Raw genomic sequence first — 27,864 nt, 5'->3', positions numbered from 1 at the left:
CAACGAATCTTCCTCTCCTATTATGCAAATGTTCCACTGATTCCAGGCATGATGGTAGGGAATATGTCAGGGTTATAAATTAACCACTGCTACAAAGAAAAAAGTCCTTTTGGCATCTATTTGCATCTCAAGACAAATAAACAGACTTATCCCTACATTTTAATGAGTAAACTCTAACAACAAGCTTATTTATTCAAACATAATTTAGATAAAATATTCTTAATATGACATGACTTCTCCCCAGAACCTAGGGAGAAAAATCTCTCCAGCACTACGGTAAACAAAAGAGCAAAGCATTTCCAAAGCTATAACCCAATAACAGCACCCAAAGTAACAAGGCTGAACTTCATTTTCTATTGATTTAAAAAGCGAGGTTTCCTAAGAAAGTGTAAACTTGCATAATATCTTACTAGACTGCTTTTAGAGGGTGATGTACAACAGTAAAAGTTCAGGAAGACTGCTAAAATTCTCCTCCTGATCTCACCTAATAAAATAGAAAACCCAGTCATCTACACAGTACAATACACTATTCAGCCTCCTACAGGGCCAATTGTCCAAGTAACCCTGTACTTACTATGCAAACAATAACACTGAAAAGGAAGCGCAAGAGGATGAAAAGGGGAATTTCAATGACAATATTAAGGAGAAAAATTTCCTAGAATGACAAAAACATGACCATAATGCTAAAAAGAGGCAAAATCCAGGTATTTTCTGTAGAAAATATCATAATAGATACTATAAAAAATACTGCATGAAATGCTGTTTCCAAAATGGCATTATTGCATTGAAGAACTTTTCTCTCTGAAACAGTTCTTTAAAAAACAGAATAAATTTTACTTGGTACAAATATAGAGGACACCCCACGCATTTAGACGTAGATTTGTAGTTGGTCATATAACCCTTCCACACAGCAGCCTTTGATAGAAGTAGTTTCAGAAATAGGACAACAATATCTGTGTTTCTTCTTCTGAACAAAAGAGAGCATGCTGGGGCAGGTGGACAAAATTAGGAATCGAGCTGTTAGTTCAGCATCACAGACGGTGAGGCCGATGGTCCAGCTCCCTCCCTGTGCTCACTCTTGGCTTTATCCAGTTACTCCTGTCAGTGCTCTCCCAGGCAAATCTCCTTTAGAGGTGAGCCCTAAGCAGGGAGGACATAAGATAGCCCATACCACTCAGCCTAAAAGCCAAGAGTAGGTCTTCAACCATCTTATTTTTATATACATAGGAATAACAGTTGAGAATATAAGAAAGAAGCAGTACAAGTCCCATGGTCCTGTGTTGAATCTGATGTATTTTATTGCTTCCTTATTTCTGCGATGCAACAAAGGATTCAAAAACAATCCAGAGTGGAGATCTGGAAAGCTTTTGTACTTGTTTCAAATTCAGAATTTGCTATAATGTCACATTACTAGGGTATTCATACAGCTGAACCCTCCTAAAATTATCAGTATCTCAATCAAGAGAAATATAAAATATTTTCCTTTTGATGTGATTGCTTAATTGCTTCCCATGTTTATAGTCATTTCTAAAGGTTCTACAGAGATGATGAGTTTCTGAGTATTTAGGAAAATGACCTGCATGGCAGGTGCTAATTATCCTTTTTTAGAAAAGAAGTTTTAAATAGTTACAGAGATTTCACATTTAAAATGTAAAATTTAGCTATCTAATCCTCAGCCAGGAATATTACAGTCTCCAAATTCATCATCCAAACAAACAAATTGCAGCACATTTCAAATATTTTGAAAGTAAACATTCGATTTATTAAATACTATGAACTTTCAAGACATTTTCCAACCTGGACAGTACTTAATTAATTTGAGTATATTCAGTTAATTAGAAGAGATTTTGTTTTGGTACGGCAATAGAAACATAATTGACTTCAAATAAAAAAGCTTAGAATTTTGTGCTACAATTCCCTCATCCCACTTGCACAAGTATTTTTACATTAGCCCATACACTACACTGAATTCCTTTAGATTTATTTATTTTGGGGGTTTATGACACTTGGCCAAAACAGAAAACACATGCCTGGTGCCCCTACAGATGTGCCCATTACGTTACTGCCCCTTCCACCATGCTGCCTGGTGGTGGTGGTACAGGTGCACGAGGAGAGCAGAGCTGCCCCACGCCAGGAGGGGCTGCCCCTTGCACCCTGAGCAGACTGCCTCTGGTGCACCAGAGACAGGTGATGCATCAAGGGATACCGGGGATCACAATGGCAGAGGCAGAAGTGGGACTTGATGCCCTGGGTGGCAGGGATAGCTGAAAGCATGGAAAACATGCAAAGGCTAGCTGCATGCAGAAGCTGAAAGCTGCAAACGTGAACACCCACCAGCAGTGGCTCTGTCTGTCCACAGGGCAGAGAGGGCAATGTTGGTAGGAAGAGATGGTGGGACCAGGACAGTGCCACTGGCAGGTGTCTGGAGTCCCAGCCAGTACCAGCCACCGTAACCTTCACTTTGGGACCAGTCACCCAGCAAAATGAAATAACAGAAGAGCCAAGTGTTGGAATGTCATTGCAGCCTGGGGGTACCAAAATGTTGGCAGGAGGTGGGAGCCAGCTGCAGTCCATGCTGCATGGGAGAAGCCCCCATTCTGCTTCCACCCCCAACATCCCCTTGGGCTGTGGCTGACGGACAAAGTCTCTACCTGCTGTGGAGGCATGTATGACATGGGTTTACGGGGATAACACATCCTCTGGCGTCATAGGGTTTTGTGTATGGACAATTATTTCTGGTTTGAAATTTCTGAAAAGAAGTCAAATTGTTTCAATATATTTAACTTTTGTGAGAAAGCCTATTCTGAAAACAAAAGTTGGATTTTCATCTTCATTTTCACGTTTTTCTTTTTTTCCTTGCTGCCCTCTCTTTATAGCCCTCCACTGTTTTTCTTCCTTCTTCACTTTGCCATTGACAAAGAAATCCTCCTCAACACCACCAAACAAAGGAAACCGGTATTCTCAGTCCCTATCAAAAAGTCTATCCTTCATCACAGTTTTGTCCCCAAAAGATCAGTCTCTTCTGCCTGATCATCCTACTAAGAAGGAAATTGTGTGGCAGAAAAAGTGAATTATGGTCTGTTTATAAGGCTGGCTGGGGGAAAACAAGTTTCAAGAGTGCATAAGTCAACAGCAGTACTTAATTTTAGTAGCCAAACAGCTTGCAGTACATACCTTATTTCTCAGCTCCTGATTTGAAACAATAATTACATTTGGAGGGTCTCCAACAGCTGTAGCAGCCCCCCCAATATTTGTGAAGATTACTTCTGCAATCAGGACATGCCTAGGATCAAGATTAAGTACTTCACAGAGCCTGTGGTACAAAAAGAATGAAATTAACCTCTTATCCTTATGACTAAATTACCTTAAATCTTAAAATCTATGAGATTTACAAAATACCATCATTTCACTGAAAAATTGCAGGATTTTAAACAATATTTTTTTTGTGTATGTATTGTTAAAGTTTTAATTGTGCTACATTATATGTGCTACAGTAATTATAGCAATACAAATGCAAAAATGATAGATTTTTTTTTTACATTTGTAATGGAATAATTAATGGTTGGAAAATTGATGCATTTTAAAAAGCATTTAATTAATCAACTATTACAAGAGTTAGACTACACAGAAAATAACATTTCTAATTTTCAACATCATATGACTTCTTAAACCATAGTCCCAAGGCTACGCTCACCTATGGAAAATTATTCTGGGTAATCACAGTTTCTGCATCATCATCAATTAGTAACTTTCTTGTAGGGAGCAGTGGTAGAGGATTGCCCAGGCTGCCTATTAGCCATGAATCATCTATTAGAGACCTCAGCTTTCAGCCTAGGTTTATCCAGTTCATTCTGTTCTTATTTTTCCCCTTCTCTCAAGCTTGATCATGAGTATTTCTATTTTTAATGCAACAAGAGTATAAAATACACATTTCTCATTCTATAAAAAAAATCTCAAAATGTTTTTAGCAGTTCAAACATATTTAATGCTCCTTCAGTAAGATGCTTTTCTAACAAGAAGTATCTTAAGTGCTCTGTCAAATACTGTGATTGACTCAGTAACCTCATGATCCATTTCAACTCAGGGCGCACTTACAAATCTTCACATGGATTGCTTCAACTTGCACAAATTACATTTACACACAGATCTGCACAATCCTCTCATTTCTGAAGTACCAGTTTGACTTTAAACTTGGTCCATGGCATTAAAAGCTGAAAGTTAAGGTCATACCTAAGCACTTTGGAATAAGGAACGAATGCTTTCCTGCTCACAGCTTATCAAAACATCACTCCAGTGTGTAAAGATGGAGGACATGGTTAACTTATTGCCCCCTCTACCTAATATGGGATGGGGGAAAGAGTGGCAGCAAGAATGCTGTCTCAGGATTGCTTTCACTGCAATGCTGTCATGTTTCCTTGAAGGAAGAGCTGAGCTTTACCATGCAGTCTAAGTCTGCATTATTAAAAGAGAAAGTGCATTGCACAAAAGCTTAACTTGATACACTTACCCTGTCACCAATTGTCAATTTAAAACTCAGGAAAAACAGTGTCAGATGACACATGTCAGCATACAAAAAGTCCAGAACAAAATAACTGTGCAAAAATACGGTATTTCCCCAACAGCGTAAAATTATGCTGTTAAAGGGTACTTTATAGTACAGCTGCCCAATTGTATCAATTGTGGTAGAAGACCACAGCTGTACTTAAAATTTTAACCTATCACTCCTTGACATCCAAATGTTTCAAAATGTAACCTGCAACTAACCTTTTGTTTAGTTATTCTTTCTTTTTGATGCACCTCGTGATAGCTTGAAGAAAGAACCTCTGACATAGGTCAAGAAAGGCCAAGCCCAAAGTATAAAGCCACCACAATGTGTTAGCTGTGTGGTAGGATCAAACTTCTTCAGTTTACTTATACTGGTTATATAACTCCCCATGTGAACAACCATTAGCCCTTTCCAGTTCCCAATAACAAATTATGTTGAAAATAAACTATAGCTAAAAAGGGGTAGTTGTTATTTTTTTATTAGCTTACTACAAAATGCAGAGTGAAAAAAATCATCATTTTATGCCTTATTAATGGAAATATAAATCCATATTCATAGAGTCAGTAGGATTTTCTGAAAGCTTTATCTCCATGGCAATGGCAGTGCAGTGCAACATAGTGAATCTGTAGATGAGGGCTGAAGACATTGGCAGCAAGATAAAAACAAAAAATGACCCCCAGCATGAAGCTTTTAGAAATAGGCAATTATTTGGGTTTACTAGGCAAGATAAAATTTTATTTTAGCTTTGATAGTGATTCAAATACAAATATTTCCCACATACTGAGTTTCCCCTTCTTCAGTCTTACAAACTCATTTGGTATAAAACTAAAGTACTTAATATACATTTAGTATAAAACTCCAGTACTTAAAGGGTCAGTACAAAGACAGAGGTGCTCTCTTCACAAGCAGCCACATGGAGAAAAGGGGCAACAAGTACAAGTTGCACTGGGAGAGATTTCATCTCAACATAGGGAAAAAAAAATTTATGGTGAGAACAATTAACCACCGGAACAACCTCCTCAGGGATGTGGTAGAGTCCCCATCGCTGGAGGTTTTCAAGACACAATGGGACAGGGTGCCAGATAGACTCATCCAGGCTCCTTTTCTCATGAAATGTTAGACCAGATGGCACTCCGAGGTCTCTTCCAACCTGAGCTATTCTGGGATTCTTTGAAAACAGAGTAAATGCTACAGTAGCTCTGCCTGTGAACAGTAGTTCATGATGCATTGATGGTTGGATTTCAATCCATTCCTAATTATAGTTAATTCAAAATACCTGCGACCCAGCTGAAGGAAACAGTGCTTAATAGTTCCATTGTTGCCTACTGCTAGAGGTAAAATTATTGATTGGAGTAAGGTAAAGTTATCTCTAAAATATAATCAGACAGAAGACAAATGGAGCTTTCATTCATCAGCTGTTTCCCAATCCAAAATAAATTCCACTTGCAAAATTGAGTTTTATTGCTTTTTGCTACATTTTAAAGTGGGAGCATATCTTAATAGAATTTTGTGTACTTTAATGTGATAATGACTGCAAGTATTACATCACTCAGGATTATTTTAAAAACACACAGGATCTTTCGAAAACTGAACTGGATGAACTAAATTTGCCTGGCCAGACACAGGTTAAATTCAGAGTACACTAATTTATAATCATATATTGATTAAATGTAGTTGCAAATCATGTGTTATTAATTTACAGAAATCTGAAATAATTAAATTCACTGTTCTCTATTAAAAGTTCCAAGTATTAATCTCAAATTGTGGAATTAACCAGTGGCTGTACCAATGCTGTGATCACCAACAGGAAGAAAATTCAGTCTCATATTCCAAAACAAAACTTTTAGTCAAAATTTGGACATTTTAAAATTTATTTATCATCAGTATTAGAAGGGATAACAACTTCACTAAAATATAAATTACTATCTAGAATTGTGTGTGTGTATATATATATACATATTAGGCAGTAAAGCAGAAGGCAGCTTTAATTAAAAAATTCTCCCTTTCTACAGGAAAAAATCATCTACTAGGAAGCATTTGGTGCAATATGCTACTGCAGTTCAGATATGGAGAAAAACCAGAATAGTTAGCTGCCAAGGCAGTATAGCAGGCTTCAGATATGTGATCACTATTAACACAAAGAGAAAAAGCAACCAATCCCTTTGAAAACGTTAGCTCTTTACCCTACTACAGTAGGAATATTTGAAGTTTTGATTTCCGTTTAGATGATCAAAAAAAGTCCAAACAAGCATTTTGCACACATGTCTACTACTGATTGCTGGCTATAAAAGACCAAGTCCAAAACCATAACAATAAAGTACCTTATGGTTACTGGAGTAAAGAGCAGCATAGTGGTAACGTTGTCCAAAAATGCAGAAAGAATTGCAGCAATGAGGCACAGAAGCGTAATCATAGCCCACACCTTGCCTCTAGAGAATCTATAAGCCTAATAAAACCAAACAAATAGAAACAAAATTAAGGGACTAGATGTCTAGATGTCTCTGGCTTAGTTTTCAAAAAAAGTTAGATAAAACTTCACCAAACATGATGCAACAGTGAGTTCAGAGCGTTTAGTACTCCATGCACCTCCTAGAGCATCCTCTCCAGTATTAATTAATGTAGCAAGAAAACACTTTGTGGAAGTGGGCAAACATTTCCATCATGCAGAGGAAGAAACAAGCCTGAAGAGACACCATGTTCTACTCTCAGGCATGAAGGGGGTCTGTGGCAAGAGCAGGGCTGAGCTCCCATCTTCTGCCTGCATGGCTGGGTGGACTAACATGGTTCAGACCTCCCTCCCCCTCCCTCTCCATGTGCTGGGACACATTCCTCATCCACAGAGCAGCACTGCCAGATCTACACAGTCTGGACATCTACACAAGCAGGAGTTGTGTCCACCCATGTTTTGTTCAGGGATTCTGTGCTCAAAGCAGTCCTCTTGTCACTTTTGTTTTCTTTCTTCCAAACCTTCTCAAGAAAATTCAGCTTTTCAGCAGGTGAAGGAGTCCCTCGCTATGGGTAATATTTGCTTTACAACCAAACCATCAAAATTACCCTTTTCATGTAATCTCTGGTTCTGCTACTGTACAAAATTCTGCAGCCATTTTTCATGTGTGATCATAAAGCTAGTGATAGTTCCCATATTTCCTCTCCCCCTACTGTCAGGCACAAAATACAGATTTCAGTTACAGCAGAACTGCAGTCCTGGGGAAGTCAATGGAATAACTCGGCTTTATTTTTTGCCCATATGCTTGTGTACCCTGCTGGGGGCTTTTATCTTTCTCTTGTAGAAACAGAATTGCCTTCAGGGCTTCCTTTCATCCCTAAGAGATTTTTCAAAATTACAAGTTGACAACTGTAATTTCTAATGTGTAAGTCTACACTGCTCTAAGAAAGGTTCTTCGAAGATAGTATATAGTGTAACAGTTCTGATTAAATACTAACTTGATTAATCTAGTAATAATCAAGAGTACCAAAACAGGTCTACCTTTACCGCACAGTAGTCAAAGAATCCAGTCTCTGAAAATATGGCCACCAAAAGCATCTACCAAAAGATGAAGAAAAAGAAAATAGCTTGCAACTGGACTATTACACAAAAACAAAGCAATGTAATCTGTGATTCTGACAAAAGTCCTTCTTATCAGACACAGCTCTAAGAATATTATTATCTTTGTATGAGGTTATCCACTACAGTTGCTAGATATCTCTTGTTAATGCATCATACAGTGAAATTTAGTTCTCAGCATAAACAGTCTGTAAATGTCATGCTAGTCCGGTTGAATTTTATTTGTAGTGACTAAGTGGGCATCATACATTAAGTACTCAATGAATCTCCCTTATGTCATTAATCAAGAAAAGCCAATAAGTATGTTTGCTTGCTGCAGTAATGCTCTACAGAATGCAGAAGATGATATATAGTGGCTCCAAGAATTACTTGCTTTTTCCCACATTTCTGAGAGGTTTCCTCTCCTTCCATTTTTACTCGCAACGTATGTTATTTTGCTTTCTGTGGGAAAGGCAGGGAGCAGTGTCAGGAAATAAGAAAAGCTCCAAATGGCAACAGATAATTGTATTTTTTTCTTTATAAATTGTGTATTTTGTGTTAGAGCCTAACAGCATTTGGAAAACTCTTTTTACCATAAATAGCTCTGGGCAAAGTGATTGAAATAATATATGATTATAATCTAATAAGAGATTTTTCCTCCATTCCTGTTTTGCTGCTTTTTTTTTTTCCTCCAAACACACCACTGACTAAGACAAAGAAAACTACTTTTCCAGCACAGTGTGTTTGAGGAAGGTTTTGAGTAAAAAAAATAAACAAGATAAATGAGAGTGATACTACTTGGCACTTAAACAGGTCATTCCTTTTATAGATCTCAAGGATATTTTCAGTATGTTATCAACACAATTTTACAGACTTAAAAAAAAAACAACAAAACCCCCCCCCAAAAACCAGAATAAGATCAACATTTTCAAAAGGCTCCTTCAGAGGTCTGAACATCCTCCCTGTTTTTAAATCCCTCAAGGCCCAAATTTTCATCATAACATGTCTCAGTAGAATGCAATTAACAACACCTTAAAAAGAGAAACATCTCTATATTGAATGTGATTATTTCAGCACAGAGCACAAGGTGCATTTTAGTTACCATTCCAAACAGCAGCGCTAGTGTGTCATAATCAATCCACTCCACCACTTTGACCATACTTGGCCTCTGCAATCAAACAATACAATTACCCGTGAATGCCATGAAACACCTAACTTGTGATTAGCCATGAAATATAAACTCCACTTAATTGATGAACCATTTAAATAAGCTATGAAGGAAATCAATAAGTGTTCCTACAAGGTACACAAAAAAGGACTCTGTTATTATCATTATTACTATTATTATTATTATTACTACTGATTCAAAGTACTGCTGACATCCTAAGTGGGTCATTATCAAAAGCCTACATTAGGCTATTGATTTATCTAGTTGTTCCTTATGTAGCATTACAGAAATAAAAGATAACCAAATTATATGGTACACCCCAGTTTCCTCTTTGGTAAGAGAACAAAAGCATACCACTTCACCTGTGAGCAAACCGGAGGTGATTTAAGGGAACATAGCAATGATGTGGTGACTAGTTATAAGAAAAACAGAGAAAATCATTCAGAGGTTTCACTAAATATCAACTAAGAGTAAGCAGTGGGGGAAACAAAAGGATTCGAAGATGTAAGCATGAGGTGTAATTATTTAGGGTAGCATAAGGCAATGTATTTCCATTTAGGTTTGCTTGGTAACCTAACATTACTGAAAATAACAGTGTTAAAGTAACTCTGAATTAAGCTAAAAATGTTTGTACTCCACTTCCTGCAAATCAGAGCAAAACGGCATCAACTGGCTTTTTTCTACTCTTCTTAACTATACCCTAGGCTGATTTGTTCTCCCCAAGATGCTTCCCCATCCCAATATCTGCTCTACCATCTCTCTCTCTTAAAAAACACTGCTCTGCCATGTGCCTAGGGGCAAATATGGAAATTTATGATATCACACCGAGAAACAAAGTGAACAAAGTGAGCATTTACAGTTTGATAACTTACCTCCCCAACAGTAGCTAAGGCGGCTAAAGCTGCCAGAGAGCCCAGCATCGCTGCAAGGGTCCTGTGAACAATCTGCAACAAAGGGCAAGAATTGACCAGAGATGACCCTAAACATCTCCTTACTATTAAAAAGGAGAAAGGAAAAGGGATAAAAATTTCTGTAGTTGATTATTTTCCCAGTTTGTTTGGGTTTGTTGGTTTTGTTCTTATTCCATCCCCTTTCAAAAAGACCTGAACAAAGAATGGCTAATTACTTTGCCTCACTTCAGTATGTTATTTAGGAAAAAGAAAAAGAAAAAAAAACCAAACCATCATGCCCATGCAAAACCTTGCTAGGAAGTCTCAGCTCTGATCTCAAGGTAGAGAAGTGACTTCGGCATCAGTTTCTTCTATTCGCCAACAGGTGACACAAGACAGAAAGCAATTAATCTTCCTTAAGTATCAAAAAGCCTACTCCTTTTTGCCTCCCTTCACAGCCCACAGGAAGAACACGCGTGACCGGGAGATCCTCCACCTCATTCTTTAGAGTTGCTTGTTTATCTCCAATGTGTACAAGCAATCCCCAAGCAAATAGCTCAGATCTGGGGCAGATGCACCCTACACATACACAAACATACTAGACTGAGTTTCTATTTTGTGGCCAGGGGCACAGGTAGGCCTGTCAAGCCTGTACCCCTGCTTTTTGTCTCACATACACAGTTTTCTTCCTTCATAAAGTGTTCTTTTACATCAGCATTTTCTCTACAAAGTGGTTTGTCTTCAAGAAAGCCATATACTTCAGCTAAAATCCATTGGATGGCTTTGCCACACTCTCCTCAATTCCTCAAAAGCTGCTTTCACCAGACTGACCCAGCTTTGAGCAGCACTTCTTCTCCATCTCTACTGATCCTCTAGTATACAAGCAACGCATCTAAAAATAGCACCCAAGCCTCTGACCACAACACAGACATTCATTTAATGCTGCAACAGTTATTGCAGTATATTGACATTTGTCCACATCTATGTATCTAATAAATAAATTGCACTTAAAATTCTCAAGGACAAAGTATAAAGGCAAGCATGCCCTGAAAGCATGCTCTTTCCTCCAAGTGCTCATTTGTAGTTAAGTAATCCACCACGTCTCAAAGATTACAGCTTGTGTAAAACAACTCAGTTAAAGTAAGAACGTAATTAATGAAAATCACAAAAGATTGAATCTGATTAACAGCATTTACTATTAATGTGTTTAAATATTATCTAGACACAAGTCAGAATTCATTTCTGAGAAAGAAATAAGGCATATTTCTGAGAAAGAAATATTTCATTTGCTGCTAATTTCATAAGAAATACTTTACTGATAAGAAACAATAGGATGTGGACATCTCAAGCCTCTCCTGCCTGCTTGTAAAGGAAAAGAAAAAAGGAAATATTTGGCTTTGCTTTTTCTTCCAGAACATAATTTTTTAACAGTAACAGTAAACAACTAAGCAATTTACCAAATTACTAGAAAAATAAATACATAAATTACTAATTCAGTGATAAGTCAAAAGAAAAATCTGTCTCATTCTCCTATGTTTTTCTCCAAAATGTACCTGGAGAGTAACGTATTCATAGTGATAAAACAGATCAGACCAACGTGTTTCCATCCTAATGACCTGAAAGTACATAGCACAGATAACAGCTCCCACCAGCTCCCACAGCAGCATGTGTGATAAGTTACTGTTTCATCTTTGATATCCAGTTTCAGAGTGTTGATATGAAAGTACACATGATTCTGCAAAGGTAAGGAGCATTTGATAACTTTTGAGTTGTGGCTGACAATGGGGTGCAGCAATTAGACCTTACAGCTCTCTCCTATAAAAGCCATGAAGCAGAGGTGTGGGTTAGGGAAGGGGATCAGCTTACTAGGACAAAGCATGTTCAAGGGTAAACTACTGGGGAACCGTCAGCTGTCCTCAGACTGGAGTCTTTCTCCTTATCTAATCACCACCCACACTACATAGCTCTTTTGCAGTTCTCAGAAAGATATCAGGGATTTTCTGAGATTTCATTGGCTTTAGATTTTTCACATATTTCCACGTAAACATTTTTGCTGTCACTATTGTATACTTAATTGCACATATTGAGTTGACTGCCTTTTCAGTTTCCAAGAGTTTGCTGTCACCTATGGGTGAAATTTGCTTTAATTTCTGCAGAAAGATAGGAAAATTGCTTTACAAATGGAGTTGTCTGTCAGCCCCTTCACCCTGGTGATTTTCAGGAAGGATAGACAAAAGTATATCCTGAAGAATGAACAAAGACTACTCAGGTGCAAAGCTCTACTATAAAAAAACTTGTCAAATGTACAGCTCTTCATTCCAGCAAACTATTAAGTGGAAGTTATACAGTAACACAAAGCCTGGAAAGCACACTTATGTAAGTTCAGAGACATGTAAATATTCAGAAGTTGAGACTGGGGGCGGTTTAGCAAAGAGTGGATTAATCTTTAATTTTTTGTTCACTAAAGCAAACCCCAAACAAATAATATATATTTTGAAGTATTTTTTAAAGCTTACAAATGGAGAAATTAACACATGCAGGTCTAAGCTGTGACACTCTTTGAATCACAGTTCTGTCCAATACCTATTTGGAGGGCATTGTATTAGGTAAAATTCCATTATTATCTTTTGGAAAATAGTACAAACCTGATCCAAACACTTTGAAGTCCCATAGGAGGATGAGCATCATTTCGGGATGAATCTCAGAGTCTATCCCTGAATGAAAGCTCAGATGCAGAATTGACAGAGCACAGGAATAAATTAACACATAAATTTAACCCTAGAAAAGCTAAGAGATTTGGTGGACTCCTGAATCTAAAGACATTTTGAAAGATTAAGTGAGAAATCATCTGTATTTATCCAATCCTTCTCATGCTTAAGAAAGTGCATACCTTTGTGTATTGTCTAGTAAGCAAAGACAGTTACACTGAAAGAACTCTGATTCATGCCAAGTTTCTCTCTTGAATAGGAATTGCCTATAAGATCACAGATTTCAGTTGGCTGCATTAGCCTGACTGGGTAGAATTTTCATTTTACAGGCTAGGAATGGAAGCAGAAGGAAATGGTGGGCGAAAAGTTACTTCAGTAGCAAGGATAAACGAACTCCGGTGGAAGACTCGTCATAATGTGTCCTTATCAAAGACACTGAAGGAGTCAATACCACTTGTGGATCTTACTATGGTACCTACATTTCCCTCTCTGTTTCATCTCTCTTTTTCAAAATCCATCTCCCAGCACTGATAAAGTCTTGCCTGGACCACTGTTCAGCTACACAGTACTCATTGTATGACATGACATACGTGACAAAAACCATCACTAAAATTCTTTCCATTCTGCACATCTCATAAAAGCCCTTCTTTTGTCTCACCTTTCATTCTCTCTCCAACTTGCCTCTCATCTGCATTGCTGTTTCTACTCTCTTGCACATAAATACCTCCTCACATGCTCTCTGGCCTTTCTCATTCTGTCACAGTGACCTTTTAGTTTCTTCTCACTCTTATTTCTTCCATCCCACAACTGGAGCCTCACATTTCAATGATTCAGTCAGTTTTAGCACACTCTTTAAAATGCACTTATAAAAGTTCCTTGCCTCATTTCTTGGAAAGGTTTCTTAAAAAAACAAGCAATGGCCATTGAGATGAAAAAGAACAGACAAGGAAGATACAAAGCTTTTAGTCTTGCCAGTCTGCATGCTAGAGCTCCCCACCTCCCAACCCAGCTACAACCCTTATAATCGCTTCTCAGAAAAGACTTCTTCACCATCAACATCACCTTTATTTTTTTCTCAAGAATGCCTAGCAATGTTGACTTAATGAAACAGTAAAGTATAGTGCTTGCCTTTCACAAAGGGACAGTTATCTCAATACAAACTGATACTGAAAACAATGCAGCCCAGATTTCACTCTCACAGTGCTTGACTCGGTCACAGGGATCACTGACACAGGATATCAGCAGGCTGAGAGCTGAAGAGATTTCAGAAAAGTGAATGGATATTTACAGAATGTTATGTAAGTAGTGAAAAAAAACCAAAGCTGCAACAACAGAGGCTCTTGAAAATAACATCAGCAATGTAGGTATGGTGATAGCAACATCGTAGGGTCATGCTATAGAGTCAATTCAGAGTAGGCAAGGATTAGGAAAAACTTCTATAATAACAATTTTGTTTCATAACTATCTGTAGAAAGTTTGTCTCATGATTACCTGCTGTGTGATAAACACAATGTGCTGAATGCTAGTTCTGTATGATAGCTTCCACGCTCTTAATTCAGGAGTTAATTCTAACGTAAGAAACGAAAGCTGCCTAAATCATTTATGCTGCAACTTTTCATGCTTGTTATTAATTAATAACATACATTTCCAGAGCTATAATGCAAACCAGATTTAGACAAGCTAGACCTCTCCAGGTTTAAATTTCTTTATCTGAAAGTGCTTTGGAATGTTTGCACAGAGTTCATCAAATCTTTTGCTACACTGCAACAGCATCATTATAAAAATGATTCAAAATTCCAAACACTTTATCTTGTTCAGTGCTCCAGGAGGTAAAAGGAAATTATTTAGAAGCCAATTGAATGGTGACCTGTATGCTATTTCAGAGCATACATTTCCCATCTGGAATCCAGGGCATGCATATTTCCAAAATGTGCTTCTGAAGATATTTGATAAATAATAAATCATACCAAACATTTTATTCCCACAAGTCCTTCTTTATAAGTGATAAATGGCAGCTGAAAGATGACTGTCAGTGACTTTAACATAAAGATTCAAATGCAGCCTCAATTCATTTCTTATCCATTTTTTCTCCAGTGATGACTGTTGCATTAAACTACTTATTTTACTGAGAAATTAATTTCCATTTGATAGAGTGCATCATCGCTGCATTTCAACAGGAGGCAATTATTCCCAAGCCTATATCCACATATGGATGTTACGCATTTTCCACCTATCTCCAGAGGAGCTGAGTCTTTCTCTCTAAAATTAACAGCCAAATCCCTCTTAGATTTTATAAAGTCTCTAGTTCAATCCTTCATTCTCAAGGGACAAAGAGGGAGAGAAGGGGAGGAAAATTTGCTCTAGGACAGCTTTATTTCTGACTTTATGTTTTATAACTATTCTTTCTTATGCTTTAATAAGGGTTTATTAGGTTAAAAGAAGATATCCCTAGCAGTGGAAGAGGGCTTTTTTCGAAGACAAGGATTTTGTTTTTCCTAAAGGTAATCAAGACAGTATTAGCCTGACTGCCTCTGGAAATGTGCTCCTCAATCAGATCCTTTGATAGAGGTAATCTTACTGTCAAATACTTTGTAAGTTTTGGTGGTCTGCTTTGCCTTGGACCATTACAGCTGTTTTAGCAGGATGCAGATGAAATTCAGTCTTTAATGTTGCACATATTTGATCCACTTACAGTTTGGAAAATTAATGCTGAAGTCTGAAACTGGCATCAGAAGCTGAAATCAAAACTGAAATTTGCAGAAAAACAACGGTAATTTAGCTAACTAATTTAGGTAATTTTTCCTAAGTCTTTCAAGCAGCATAATTGAAAATGTGGGCTTATGATGGAAAACAAGGGTCACAAAAAGCCTTGCAATACTTTGAACTCTTCCCTGCAGTAGATCGACCTCAAAGCTGAATAGCATCAACTTCTCAGTTAATGAAAATTTGCTTTACTTCTGGCAAATTGCACAATTTGAACAGAATATAAACCAATAGAGTAGAGATACAGGATATAGTCAGGTACAGATGAGATCAGAGCAGAAAAGGAAGGTCAATGAGACCAGACGTATTTACTTGATTTTCTTAATGCTTGCCTATACTGAAGAGACCATCTAACCAGTACTGGCTGCTTAGTGAAGGCATAAAAGCATACCTCCCCTTCAGCTGGTGATGGCAGCTAACGCTTTACCTCCTCACCCTCCTCTCCTCTGTTGCTCCCTATACAAGCTCTGCAGAAGCAGTTCTGTGCCTTCTTCAGCTGCAGGGCATTTTTCCTAGCACGTGGAAACCCCTTACAGGGGACGTGTCTCAACCACTAGTGCAAAATGAATGATAACAGAAAATTAATTGCCTTAGAATTACTTAGTTAAGCAGTAACTAGTAAATTCTGTAGGGATTTTAATGAGGCAAAAGGGACTTGCTTGGCATAGTTTAGAAAGTATGACTTAAACTCATGCAGTATTCAGGGATGGACTAAAGCAGCTCTTGAGGCAAGCACATAGGGTACAGCTGCTGAAAGATGATGCACATCAAGTATCCCAAAGTGACCACAAGCATCAAAAAAACCAGTGATAGCAAGAACAGCTATTTATATCTTTGCAGATTAGGACACTATCTATATGTATTCTGTAAATGCAGACGTGAAAAATAAAATAAAACTTTACACTAGGTTAAATTTTTAGAAAATATTATTATTAGTCTCATTTTTGTAAGTCAAACTATGTCAAAACTGCATCACCATACATAAGTATGCCTTTCTTGAAAATAAAAACAACCCTGGACCAATAGCTTACTAATTTTTTACAAGAATTCAATGGTGATTCAGTACAATAGTTAGTTCTGCCATATGCATGACATATGTGCCCAAGATCAGTTAAAAGCACAGATTGGAGAGGTCTGTGGACTTGGAAACATTAGCTGCATATTTTAGTACTAACATTCGTTCTCATTAATTGCATAATAAATGGCTGATCCCTGTAACTGTGAAAATAACACCCCATATACATTGAATAAGCTCTTTTTACAGACAAATTCCCAACCCTGAAAGACTTGGGGTTTTGTAAAATACAAACATTAGATTCTATAGCAAACTGTGTAACTCCTGAAGAACATCTACACCACCCCAAGGTAAGAAAGCATCCATCTATGACATTCTGCTATAATATCCATTTTCACTCGGATAGTGTGCCAAATTACTTGTTCTGATTCAATGTCAGTGGAGAAAGTCATGGTATAAACAACTCTGCCTTAGGGAAAGGCACAAAAGGCTGCAATTTGCCACTTCTCTAATGCAATGCTTCAAAATATAAGACAGCATTACACAAGATGATTATCTTAAATAGAAGGTGATTAAAAGTAATACTACATAGTATCCAAGACAAGTTAACGCCTGTGTTAATTCACTTTTATTCCTATGATATTTTGACTGAGCAGGCTAAGAAATACAAGGTAGGGGTATCTTGGGAGTTTTGTCTGGGATAGCCCTGACATTCTATGATTAAGTGACTACATCGTTTCACCAGCTGACATCAATTCTTCCTATATGTAAGACACTATGCATAGAAGGAGGGGGGGGGGGAGGGGAAGAGACTGACATAAGGAGATCAAATTATTTTCTGTGGATAAATTATCTGATTAATTCATTTCCCTCATCTATATAGAAAATCTATAAGCTGATTCTAGATTCTGCAAAGGTATTTGTTACTCCATAGCTCTATCAATGTCTTTGAATGAACAATGTGCACAATTTGCAATATTTTCACTATCTATGAACTTTCTTCCCCAGCAATATCACTGCTTGTTGTTTGTAGAGAAAACTGGATGGGTGAAAGCTTCATGCTGATATGGAACATTGAATTAACTGGTTCAAAGTAGTACTTGAATGATGCAAGGATAAACATATCTTTACTGTATGAGATGAACAAGACTATTGAAAGCCTTATATTTTAATGCCTTGGAAACCTGAGGGAAAAGCAAAGGTGGAGAAAAGTGTGGAGCCAGGAAGGAAGCAGAAAAACAGCAATTGTACAGAAAATCCGGAAGGGTTTATTCCCTTATAATGAGGGTTGGAATGGCTGGTTGACTTCTATGCTGACTCTGGTTTTGAGATAACCTCCCACCTCAGAATATTACTAATGAGAACTAAGGATAAAAAGGTATAGCATCATGCCTAGTAAATATTTCTATCAGATTCATACAAAAAAGAGAACTCTGCCATATCTATATCATTACAGCCACAGGTGGATGTTTTCTAGCCTCTACCTCTTGGGATGGTTCTGATATAAGAAAATTATTTTTATACACCTCCAAGAAACACCAGAAGGGGAATATCCAGTAACATCTGATAGTTTGAGATCTCCTCAGAGTTAAATCTTAAAAGTGAATCTTTTTATTTCCTGTGAATTTGGGGGTTTTGTCTTAATATGAAATTGCCAGAGGCATGCAGAGATGAATGAGCTGATGTTCTGTAAATCAGGACCTTGAGTCAGGTCAAATTAATAGAAAGTGGAGCCCTGTGGAAAGACAGTATGGTGATCATTTTTATGTGCCAAGGCACCTCAGTCCTGTAATATTTCAGCTACAAAAAACATTCACTATATGACTAAAGTAGAGAGATCTGTTCATGAGCCAGTAAAGGGCTGATGTTGCTACCTAGAAGATGATAAACCAGACCGCTACTGTGGGCTGACATGACCAAAGCTGTTGTATATTGACAGGCTGACCTGGCAACAAGTCTTCAGTCATTCAAAACCCTTTTGCAGGACCCTTTTGTCCTGCAAAAAATCCAGTCTTTCTGCACCTATCTCAGCAGGCTTTGCTGCCTCCATCCACTCCGCATGCCTTGATATCATTCCTGATGTACACCCTTACACCCTCATTATGTTTGAGGTTTTGAACATTTTCTGAAACTGCAAAGGATGCCACCATCTGTATTTCCCTAGCTATCTCAGCATACTCAAGACTTACAAGACTGAGTTTCTAGTAAAGAAATCACATGCAGCAAAACACAAAAGTGAGGGGCAGACTTATTTTACTTTCCCTGTATGAATCTTCATCAGCCTTCTTTTAATATTAACGTAATATGACTACACAGAATTACAGCCACGCACTGTGAACAACAGTATGGCAAACTGCAACACTCACATTACTTTAGCCAGCAGTTACTCTGGAGAATCTTTCATCCCTGATATCTCCTTATTTTCTTCTCTGGACCTTTTCTCTTCTTTAGATCATGCCATTACATCTACCTCCAAGCCTGGCCCCTACACTCTCTCATGTTTGTTCATTCACTGTTGCCCTTGCTCTTGCTGAAAGAAGATATTTGGGGAGCGAAAAGAAGCTGAGTTGTTCTCATCCCTGTTTGTGTGCTTTAGAAGCGCATGTGTGTTGTCTAACACCTTGTTAAAATTTTGAGATTTCACTGCGCTCTACCCCCCTGGTTGCCATAGGCAGGGTAGAAGCTGAACAGCAGCATTCAATTAAGCTAATTTAATGTTCTATTGCTTGTCTCAAACAAAAAGGAAAAATACCAACCTACAACATATCTAGTATGCAAGGCAGGGCAACACATTTGTGCTTGACAGGCTTCCACAAATTGAACAAAATACAGTTAAAAATTAGTTTTGAAAGGCAATAGAAAATAGAAAATGGACATTTGGAAATCAGTTTTTACACTTAGTGTTGAAAATATGACTCCTATTATTTCAGAAAATAGTATTCTCTGAAAAGTGGAGCCTGTGGGTGACAGCATCTTTTAAAGCAGACAATCCTATTAAGTCCTTAGAATAGCAAGCAGCACCATCCAGTGGCAATTTTTTCCTATTAAGTCCTTAATTAAGGCCAATTTTCACACTACAGAAGTACCACAGTACCCAAAAGAAGATATTTTTCCTTAAAGTACACACATTCAGAACAGAGCCAGACTTCTACCAAGATAGCTCTAACAATTAGACGGGCAATAGTGAGTGTAAAATCAATATTCATATTGTATTAATAATACAAAACCGTTGTTATAACATTTCTAGCTGGGATCCAGCTGAGGATTATGCTTGCTGTTATACTGTATTTTTGTTTGAATTTAAATGTCTTCCATCCCTGTCTTACAGCACTCTGCTTCCTTGACACTTCCTTTGTTGCAGTTACAGCAGGTGAAAATGAGTGTAGTTTATCTCACTGGTGCTGGCTCTGTCCTGTTGGAGCCAACTTGGTGGCAGTGGCTCTGCTCTACCTCAGTAGTAGAAATCCTGGAACCTCAGGGGTACTGATCCAATGCTTCTCATAAGAAGCAACTCATAATGCTCCTTCACAACTGCTTTACAGTCATGTTCAGCCTCTCAAAATGCACAGAGGTCACATCCTAAATCTCCTAAATCACAGAAGGTGGGGAATGACTGCTTAATTGCTAGTTGAGTCACAGACTGTTCTCTCTGGGAGAAAATCTGTCACTATGGGGGACAGGACAGATGGATCTGCCTCATGTGTGGATCCCCTTGTTCAATCCAGTCCTCCAGCACCTATCTCAGCAGGCTTTGCTGTCTCTTATCTACTTTGCTTCACTTGATACCATTCCCAATGCACACCTTCAGTTTATGTCCTAAAAGCATTAGTCATGGGGACTGCAAAACTGTCTTAATTACACTGCATATATTCAGCTGCAGGTGGGGAGGAGAAAGAAAAAAAAGAGTAAACTTTTAAATGCTAATAGTGCTTTAGGGTCCTGGGGTCTCGAGACCAGATCCACAACCACATGTTGCCCAGGAAGGATGCAGCTAGCCTGCTCCCAAAGGGAGCTAGATTTTTCTTCAAGCTAAGTTTTTCTACTGGATTTTACAGTTTAGGTTTCACTACACTGGATTCAGGTTCCATGCAACTCACTGGTGTCACATTTATGATTTCTGCCTCAGGCTGGGAAGTTCCCTCTCCAGGCCCTACCTCTCAGCTTTTTTTCTGTCTCACTGTAAAACACTGCAGATAATCAAGACAATATCAAGGTAGCCTTCTCTCTCCCCTGGTCAGGATCAGTAGTCTCTCAAGGAAGGAAAAGTGTGCAGGACAGCATCCTTGCCCTGCTGGAAGCTGGGCCCATCCCACAGAATAGGCTTTCCTGTTCTGTCCCAGTCTTGGGCTCTCTTGCTCCCTCCCACCCCAAGACAGGAGGGCAGATGAGAGCAAATATTTATTCTCACCCAGTGAGGTATGGCTCAGACTCTTCACCAAAGAGGATAGACAGTTCATTCTGGTAAACTGCCTGATTTTTCTGCCAGCTCCTACAGCAGTGTCTTAATTCCACTTCACAATTTTCCCGTCTTAGCACAAATGAAAACAATAGCAGCAGGAATATATTCTCTCCCACAAAAGCCAGGAAGACCAGCAGCTAAGATTTTCTTTTTTACATTGGCTTTTCCAATAAAGGCTGTGGATTTTATTCCACCACTTTGTTACCAGTCTTTTGGTAGGATATATATGGAGGTGGGAACACTCTAATCCACACTCTTCTCTGTCCATATTTGAAGGCAGATAATTATGAGAATGGATGAGAAGTAAGAAACCATGCTGAGTAAGCTGATCACTAGTTTCTGTGACTTTCCTCATCAGAAAAATTCTCCCTTAAGATTAGCCTATTGTCATCACTTACTATTACATTTTGTATACCAGTGAGTATTTCTTCTGTTTTCCTATTCCCTCTCTGAAGTGTAATTTTCCGTGTACAAATAAGGAGCCTTAGTGTGAGCATAGACAGGAGTAATAACAAACATTTCATTGTAAAAATGCTTCCTGCATGGAAACACTGGTTCAACTAGGCCACAATGCTAGTAAAATGGTCAGGCTGAACTGCATAAAAGTTTTGCTGTCTGAAGCTAATTTCTGCTGGTTAGATGCTATTAAAAATCACTCTGCTATGAGTTAAAGAAATTAAGCTTAGGGGATGTTTATTCATAATTTAAGCTAGTTAATAATACAGAAGTAATATGGAGAGAAACTGACACTCTCCGTTTCCACTGAAGTAATAAAAATTGTGATTATAAGTCCCTACCTCATGCTAGTAAAAAGTTAGAGCTTTTAAGGACAGATATTGCACTTTAAAGTATTTGTGTTTTAATGAGAAATAAAGACATGTTATTCAACATGTCAGATCATTAAAAAGCCATTTGAAAGATCCTGGCAAGATCTTTTTTAGGGCTACCTACTAGACAGGATATGAAACTAAATGATAGCTCCTGTGATAAAACAAGCCCTGTGGAGCTTCTCACAGAATTTCTGATACTTGCTGGTATCACTCTCCTGCCATTTGATGTGCTATTGGTATCTCTTCTCTTTTTTTTCTTATAAAATGAATGTTATTCTGCCTTTTATCCTGACCAAATAAAATGTCTTATAAAATAGCTTTTAACAGGCTATTACCTTCATACTTGTTTCTGCTGGCTCATTTAAGTATCATAAATAGCTAACACTCCATTTTAACCCACAGCATAAACCAAATATCTTATTAAAGGAAAATATTGGACAAGGGCACACAATAATTAATTCAAATTAATAAACTCTGTCCTTTAATAATAAATGTTTAACATTTGTCCTTACATATTTCTAATTAATGCAGCCCCAACATAGCTGCAAATATGTAGTTAATAATTATTTCAAAAGAACTTCATCGACTCAAAAAACTTCTTTAAATACCAATAAGACTTCATAATATTAACAGATATTTTAAGATATAGATAGGCAGATAGATTTCATTTCAGGGTAACCACTGTATTATCCCATTCTTTATGGGATAATACAAGCAAAAAAAAGGAGAAACTAAAGATATCTTACTGTATTGCAAAGAGGAAACAATGAGATTTTATCTACACTACTTTTCCTTGACTATGCTGTACCACCAGAAACAGCCATATACCACTGTTTACAGAGTTTGAGTGAATAGGGTATAAACAGTCACTTTAGTTATATACATAGAAAAAGGCTTTGCTGCAAAAAGAATGAAAATCAAAGAAAGCAAAAGACAAAATGCACTCCTAACTGAAAGAACAAAGATGTTTGGAGCAGAAAACTGTACAAATTAAATTTTCTAAGATTTTTTTGTTTGAATTTTTTTTAAGTTCTCAGTCAAAAGAAGCTACACATTTTGAGGATCAAAACTAGAAGGAGCCTATCTTGAAATACATTGTGAACTAATGTAGTACAGCAACATCAGCTTAGAACTCTGTACATCAGCACTTTATATGAGATATCCCTGTAGATTCATGTGAAAACATACTCATAGCCCATCATACGTGTGTTCCTCAGTAATCCTGAAGGGTCAGATGGTAAAGCTGAGATCAACAAAGGCAAGCCTGGCACACTTCTGGGGTTTATTTTTAACATACATGTAATTTAATTTCCTGTGCAGTGTAGACTTCCAAGAACAAAATGAAACACTTCATTGTTTTCAACAAGTCTATAAAATGCTATAGGTTGGATAAATTCAAAAATACCACAAGCAGCAGATTTTTTTTTCTCCTTTCTCCTCTGGGAGAAGGAGAGGGAACAGAAGACTGAAATGAAAAGAGAGAACTGATCAATATTTGGAGAAAAATCAATTTGAAGACAATGAATGTCTAGTTACTGAAGGAAAGGATGATTACATGGGGGAAAAAAGAAAGAACCCACAGATATCAAACAGCAAATGTAACTGAGGGATGTTCATCTAAAGAGAGTTAAAAGCAATATACCAAAAGGGACAAGTAGGCAAAAGTATACTCAAGGGGCAGGGTAGGACTGTGAAGTAAGAAAATAATTGTATTTGTGGTAAGAATAAAATAAAAAATAAATAAATAAATAATAATAAAAAGAAATCATTAGAACTTAAAGAGAAAGAATAGACATCTTCTTTTACCAGAAATTTTATGAATACATAATACGTAATCAGCTTCAAAAGAAACAACACTTAAATGTCTGAAGAAACATGGTTCCACAGCTTAGCGTGTTTCCTGAAGAGCAGCACATCCTAAGACAGTAAGGCTTCTCCACTGACAAGGACTAGTACTTGACATGCATTGACCTCTATGCCAAGAGGCAAATAGCTACCTCAAAGCAGAATTTACCCAGCGTCTTTACAGTGGTGTAGGTTTGGAGAAAATGACAATTTACAGTAAATGCACTTCATTTTCCAGCTGGCATCTCTTACTTCATCAGTTTTTCCCATCGCATGTATCTGCAGGAGGCAGAATTCCTTGCAGCATGTTCTTGCAAGAAGTCCTGCACACTCCCTGGTGACTAAGGTAGCAAAGGGCAAGCGGAGAAGGGGAAGGAAGGAAGAATTAAAAGATGAGGACAGTGGGGTTGAGGAGATTGTGGGCACAAGATCTATGATTCATGTTTGGGGAAAAAGGCTGTGCAGGAGGAGCAAGAGGCACACCTTCAGGTGGCTCTTGGGAGTTGTAACAGGTAAAAAGCTTCCTCTTCTTCATCATTATAAGAAATTACATCAAAATATAGCTCTAAAACTTGTTTGGGTGTCCACACTGTCTAAAGTTGAATCTATATTGCCAATGATAATGAATAAAACACAGGAAACCAATAAAGACTGATAAAAGATAGGGAGCAGCAACACTGAAAATGAAAATCCATGAGAGAGAGCTTCTGCAGCAAAACCAATTGATTTTTGTTATAGTGAAAACTGCTAATGGAATAGAGAATGCAATGTGTTGAGAAAGCAGGACTTCAGGCACTAAAGTTCTAAATACTGAATATAACATAAGCCACTATTACATACTCTAACAATATTAACATCCATCTCTCCCAAGAGATTTGTGAGGGAGCCAAACAACAGTCAAGGCTTTTTTTTCTATGATAGTTATTTCCAGCTTACGTATTTATTTTTTAAAATTTACTCTAGTTGTAGCATTTGTCATTCCTACAGATGTTATGGAGAAAATCGATGACTTCATGATGCAATAGGCGACTTTCCACATTTTAAAATTCAAAAAAGTTCACTTATAAGTATCTATTTCTGCCTTTGAATTTGCAGAAATGATTTTGCTCCCAACATCAGAATTTTTTTCCTTTATCTTTTCACAGAAACAATAAGCTAATGAGTTGTTGAAAAGTTTTTTTTCTAAAAAGAACAGGAAAATGCATGCTTTCCTTGGCTTTGCTTTCCGGTTTCAAGCTTTTACTTCCTTTTACACATGAATTGTTCCAAAGCAGCTTTCTAGGACGCAAACACAGAACTACCCTTTACATACATTAAAAACCTGTTGTGCATCATTGGGGCTTTTCGAAAACTAAAAGCTGCATTTAAAAGTATTAGGATTATTTTAGTACTGTGCTGCATGCCTACATGCATTCATAGTAAAATCTAGTCCAATCCCCCTCCACACTTAATATTATATCTATTTGCTCATTTATAAAGTACATAAAGGCACTTTTATCTTCATAAATAAATCACCATTGCTGAATGACATAATCTAAATGTCTAAAGCATCTGTCATGTTGTATGCACCCATTATTGAGATTTGATTAGAAGGTGTTCAACTATCTTACCATTTCAGGATGAAAAGTTTAAAATATGCAAGGGATGTAGAAGAATAATGAGCATGCTGGACGTATTTACTATAGAGCACCTTGTAGACTTGATTTGATTCACCTCTGTTTCATATCAGTGTAAGTCAGGTGTGATTCAACTTGAAGAATTCATTGACAGTGTGGATGCATACATGATTAAAAAATAATTTCCCCCCCCCATATCTGTTCTTTATTTCAATAAAGACAGTAAGTGTTTTCAGTTCAAAGTCAGTTGGAGCCCTATGCTGTTTCTGACATCCATCCTTAGTGCAATGTAATGTATTTTCATCAAGTTTGGTACCTCAAGGCTTTGGATTAATGTTGCAATATATGTTTAAAGTTCCTTGTCCCTTGACTTCTCTGTGCTAACTCAGACTCCATTTCTTCTTTAAATAATACAGTAAAATATTTTCTAAACATCATTTATTTAAAAGCGTGCTTAGTTTAACCTTTTAAAAGTACACTAAATCCATAGTTTGATATGCCTTAAAGAAGGGAATAATCAAAGCTTTTTTTTTTCTTTTATCTTATCTTAAAAGGTCTAAAATTAAAAAAAAAAACAACAAACAAACTTAAAAACAGATTTTCTACACCTTTTATAACCCAGACTTACTTTCACTCTCACAGCCAAACCATAATTCTGTTACAATATTAAAACACTAATAGGTCCTAATAGAAAAATACACAAGACTACTGTAACATCAATATAACTTGTCAAAATCAGTTACAATTTATAATAATTTCCTCACTTATATCTTATTCATTCCATTAGCAACACTGATGATACAGCAAGGATTCATATACACATTTTAAAAGTATATTAAAGCCCAAGACTGAAACCCTTCCTTGTGCTCCATTTATAATGTAGGGGGAAAAAAAAATCAAAATACAAACTTGGCTTACTTCCAGTATGATCAGCACATAGACGCCTACTAAGATGATGGATGCAATTGTTACTTGTGCCTCTATATTTGCATGAAGGTATTGATGCTTCATGGAGAGAGGAACACTTCCAGGCTCCTGTAGGAAAGCTTGAATGTTTATGAAGATGGTGCCTCTGGTGAAAGAAATAGAAGTTTTGCTTATTTCTGGAATGAAGTACCATTAGTTTTATTTATGTATTCATTTTCTATTAAGTACCTATAAATACATGTATATGTGTTCTACCTTTACAATTGCAAGCAGTTTTTCAAACATTTTCACTCTATCCATCTAAACAGCATTGTTTAGAAAGTAACTCGAGTACAAACCAGCTTTGTAAAACCATTTAAAAAGCCACAAGTCAACCTTTCCTGCCCCTCTGAAACAGGCAGTGATAGAACATTTTTAATACATTGTCTATTCCTTCTTAGTCAAGCCTATGTAAACTACTACTTCAGTGGATCATTTCTCAGTCTTTCAGCCAACCTGTTGAGTATCTGAAAGGTTCTAGTTGTGATGATTTGCTGATTTCTTCTTGAACTTAAGGGTAGAGACCAGTTGTATACCACCTGCAAGAGAGTCACATTTGGCAATATTAATAAAAGTCAGTGAAAATGATACGTCTCTGATCTAGGGTTTTATTCTTTCTCCTGTTCATTTTTGTGGTCAGGGCATAACACAGACTAGCCTAAATTAGTTTCACCTGATTAGATACTTTACAGGTGTTCAGGCTGGAGCAAACTCATCCTCATTCCCTCAATCAATCAGCGAAGTAAGAGATACCTCCAGGAGGTGCTTCAGAGAGGGGATGCTAAATCACACTTTGCATTGACTATTAGGAGCATCTAGGGCAGCTAGGCTCAAAGATAACTATATGGTTCACTCCCAAGGACTGCCTGGGAACAAAACTAATATACTTGAGGTACAGGTGATAGAAGGCCCAGAAGCATCACACTCCCAGGTATTATGAAGAGAACATGGAAGAATTTCAGTAAATAAAACTCCTGTTTGCTGATCTTCTAGCAAAAAGAAACAAAAAATCTCAAGAAAATAAATACTTTCTGAAATTTTGCCTATTATTACACACTGATATTCATGCAAGTTTTGCCAAATACACTCTTTAAATGTAGATACAGATATTATCTCTCTTTTAAAGAGGAGGGACTTAAAAAAAACCACAAAACTTCAAGTTTCATTAATTGTAGCCTAAATCCTAAACCTGTCCTGACTATGTGTGATACAAAGTGCAGAAGAAAAAAATGGCGTAATCAGCCAGCTTGGAACATCTGACACAGAGAAATACATGAGGAGCATGCAGACAGAGAAGGTTAATTTAGCTACCTAGTCCTTTGGTCATGTCAGGACCACAGCTGGCACACCAGCAGAGGTGGGCTGCTGCAGTCAACTGCATGCTGGCTGCCCCACAGCGGTGTGAAGGCTGCTTGGAGATCACTGCCAGCAGCCTTCTCATCACTGGGGTGGGTGGTTTATGACAGTAATTGCCATTATGAAATTGTTTTCCATTCTGAGGTAGTCGGAATTAT

The 27,864-nt window shown here is 37.4% G+C and overlaps 1 protein-coding gene across 1 annotated transcript in view; it reads right to left on the bottom strand.

Moving 5' to 3' along the window:
* Nucleotides 1-27,864, bottom strand: part of OCA2 (OCA2 melanosomal transmembrane protein) — a 177,834-nt gene that overhangs the window by 112,907 nt on the left and 37,063 nt on the right. Inside the window, exons 7-13 of the mRNA XM_027788838.2 lie at nt 26,807-26,889; nt 26,303-26,456; nt 10,131-10,202; nt 9,193-9,258; nt 8,034-8,090; nt 6,868-6,992; nt 3,175-3,313 (exon numbers count right to left, since the gene is read on the bottom strand). Of these exons, the coding sequence (XP_027644639.1) occupies nt 3,175-3,313; nt 6,868-6,992; nt 8,034-8,090; nt 9,193-9,258; nt 10,131-10,202; nt 26,303-26,456; nt 26,807-26,889 (696 nt within the window). The remainder of the gene's footprint in view (nt 1-3,174; nt 3,314-6,867; nt 6,993-8,033; nt 8,091-9,192; nt 9,259-10,130; nt 10,203-26,302; nt 26,457-26,806; nt 26,890-27,864) is intronic.

Source organism: Falco peregrinus, chromosome 4 (genome assembly GCF_023634155.1).
Source record: "Falco peregrinus isolate bFalPer1 chromosome 4, bFalPer1.pri, whole genome shotgun sequence".
In the NCBI taxonomy this organism is placed as follows: domain Eukaryota; kingdom Metazoa; phylum Chordata; class Aves; order Falconiformes; family Falconidae; genus Falco; species Falco peregrinus.
This window is presented reverse-complemented; position numbering and strand designations above follow the sequence as displayed.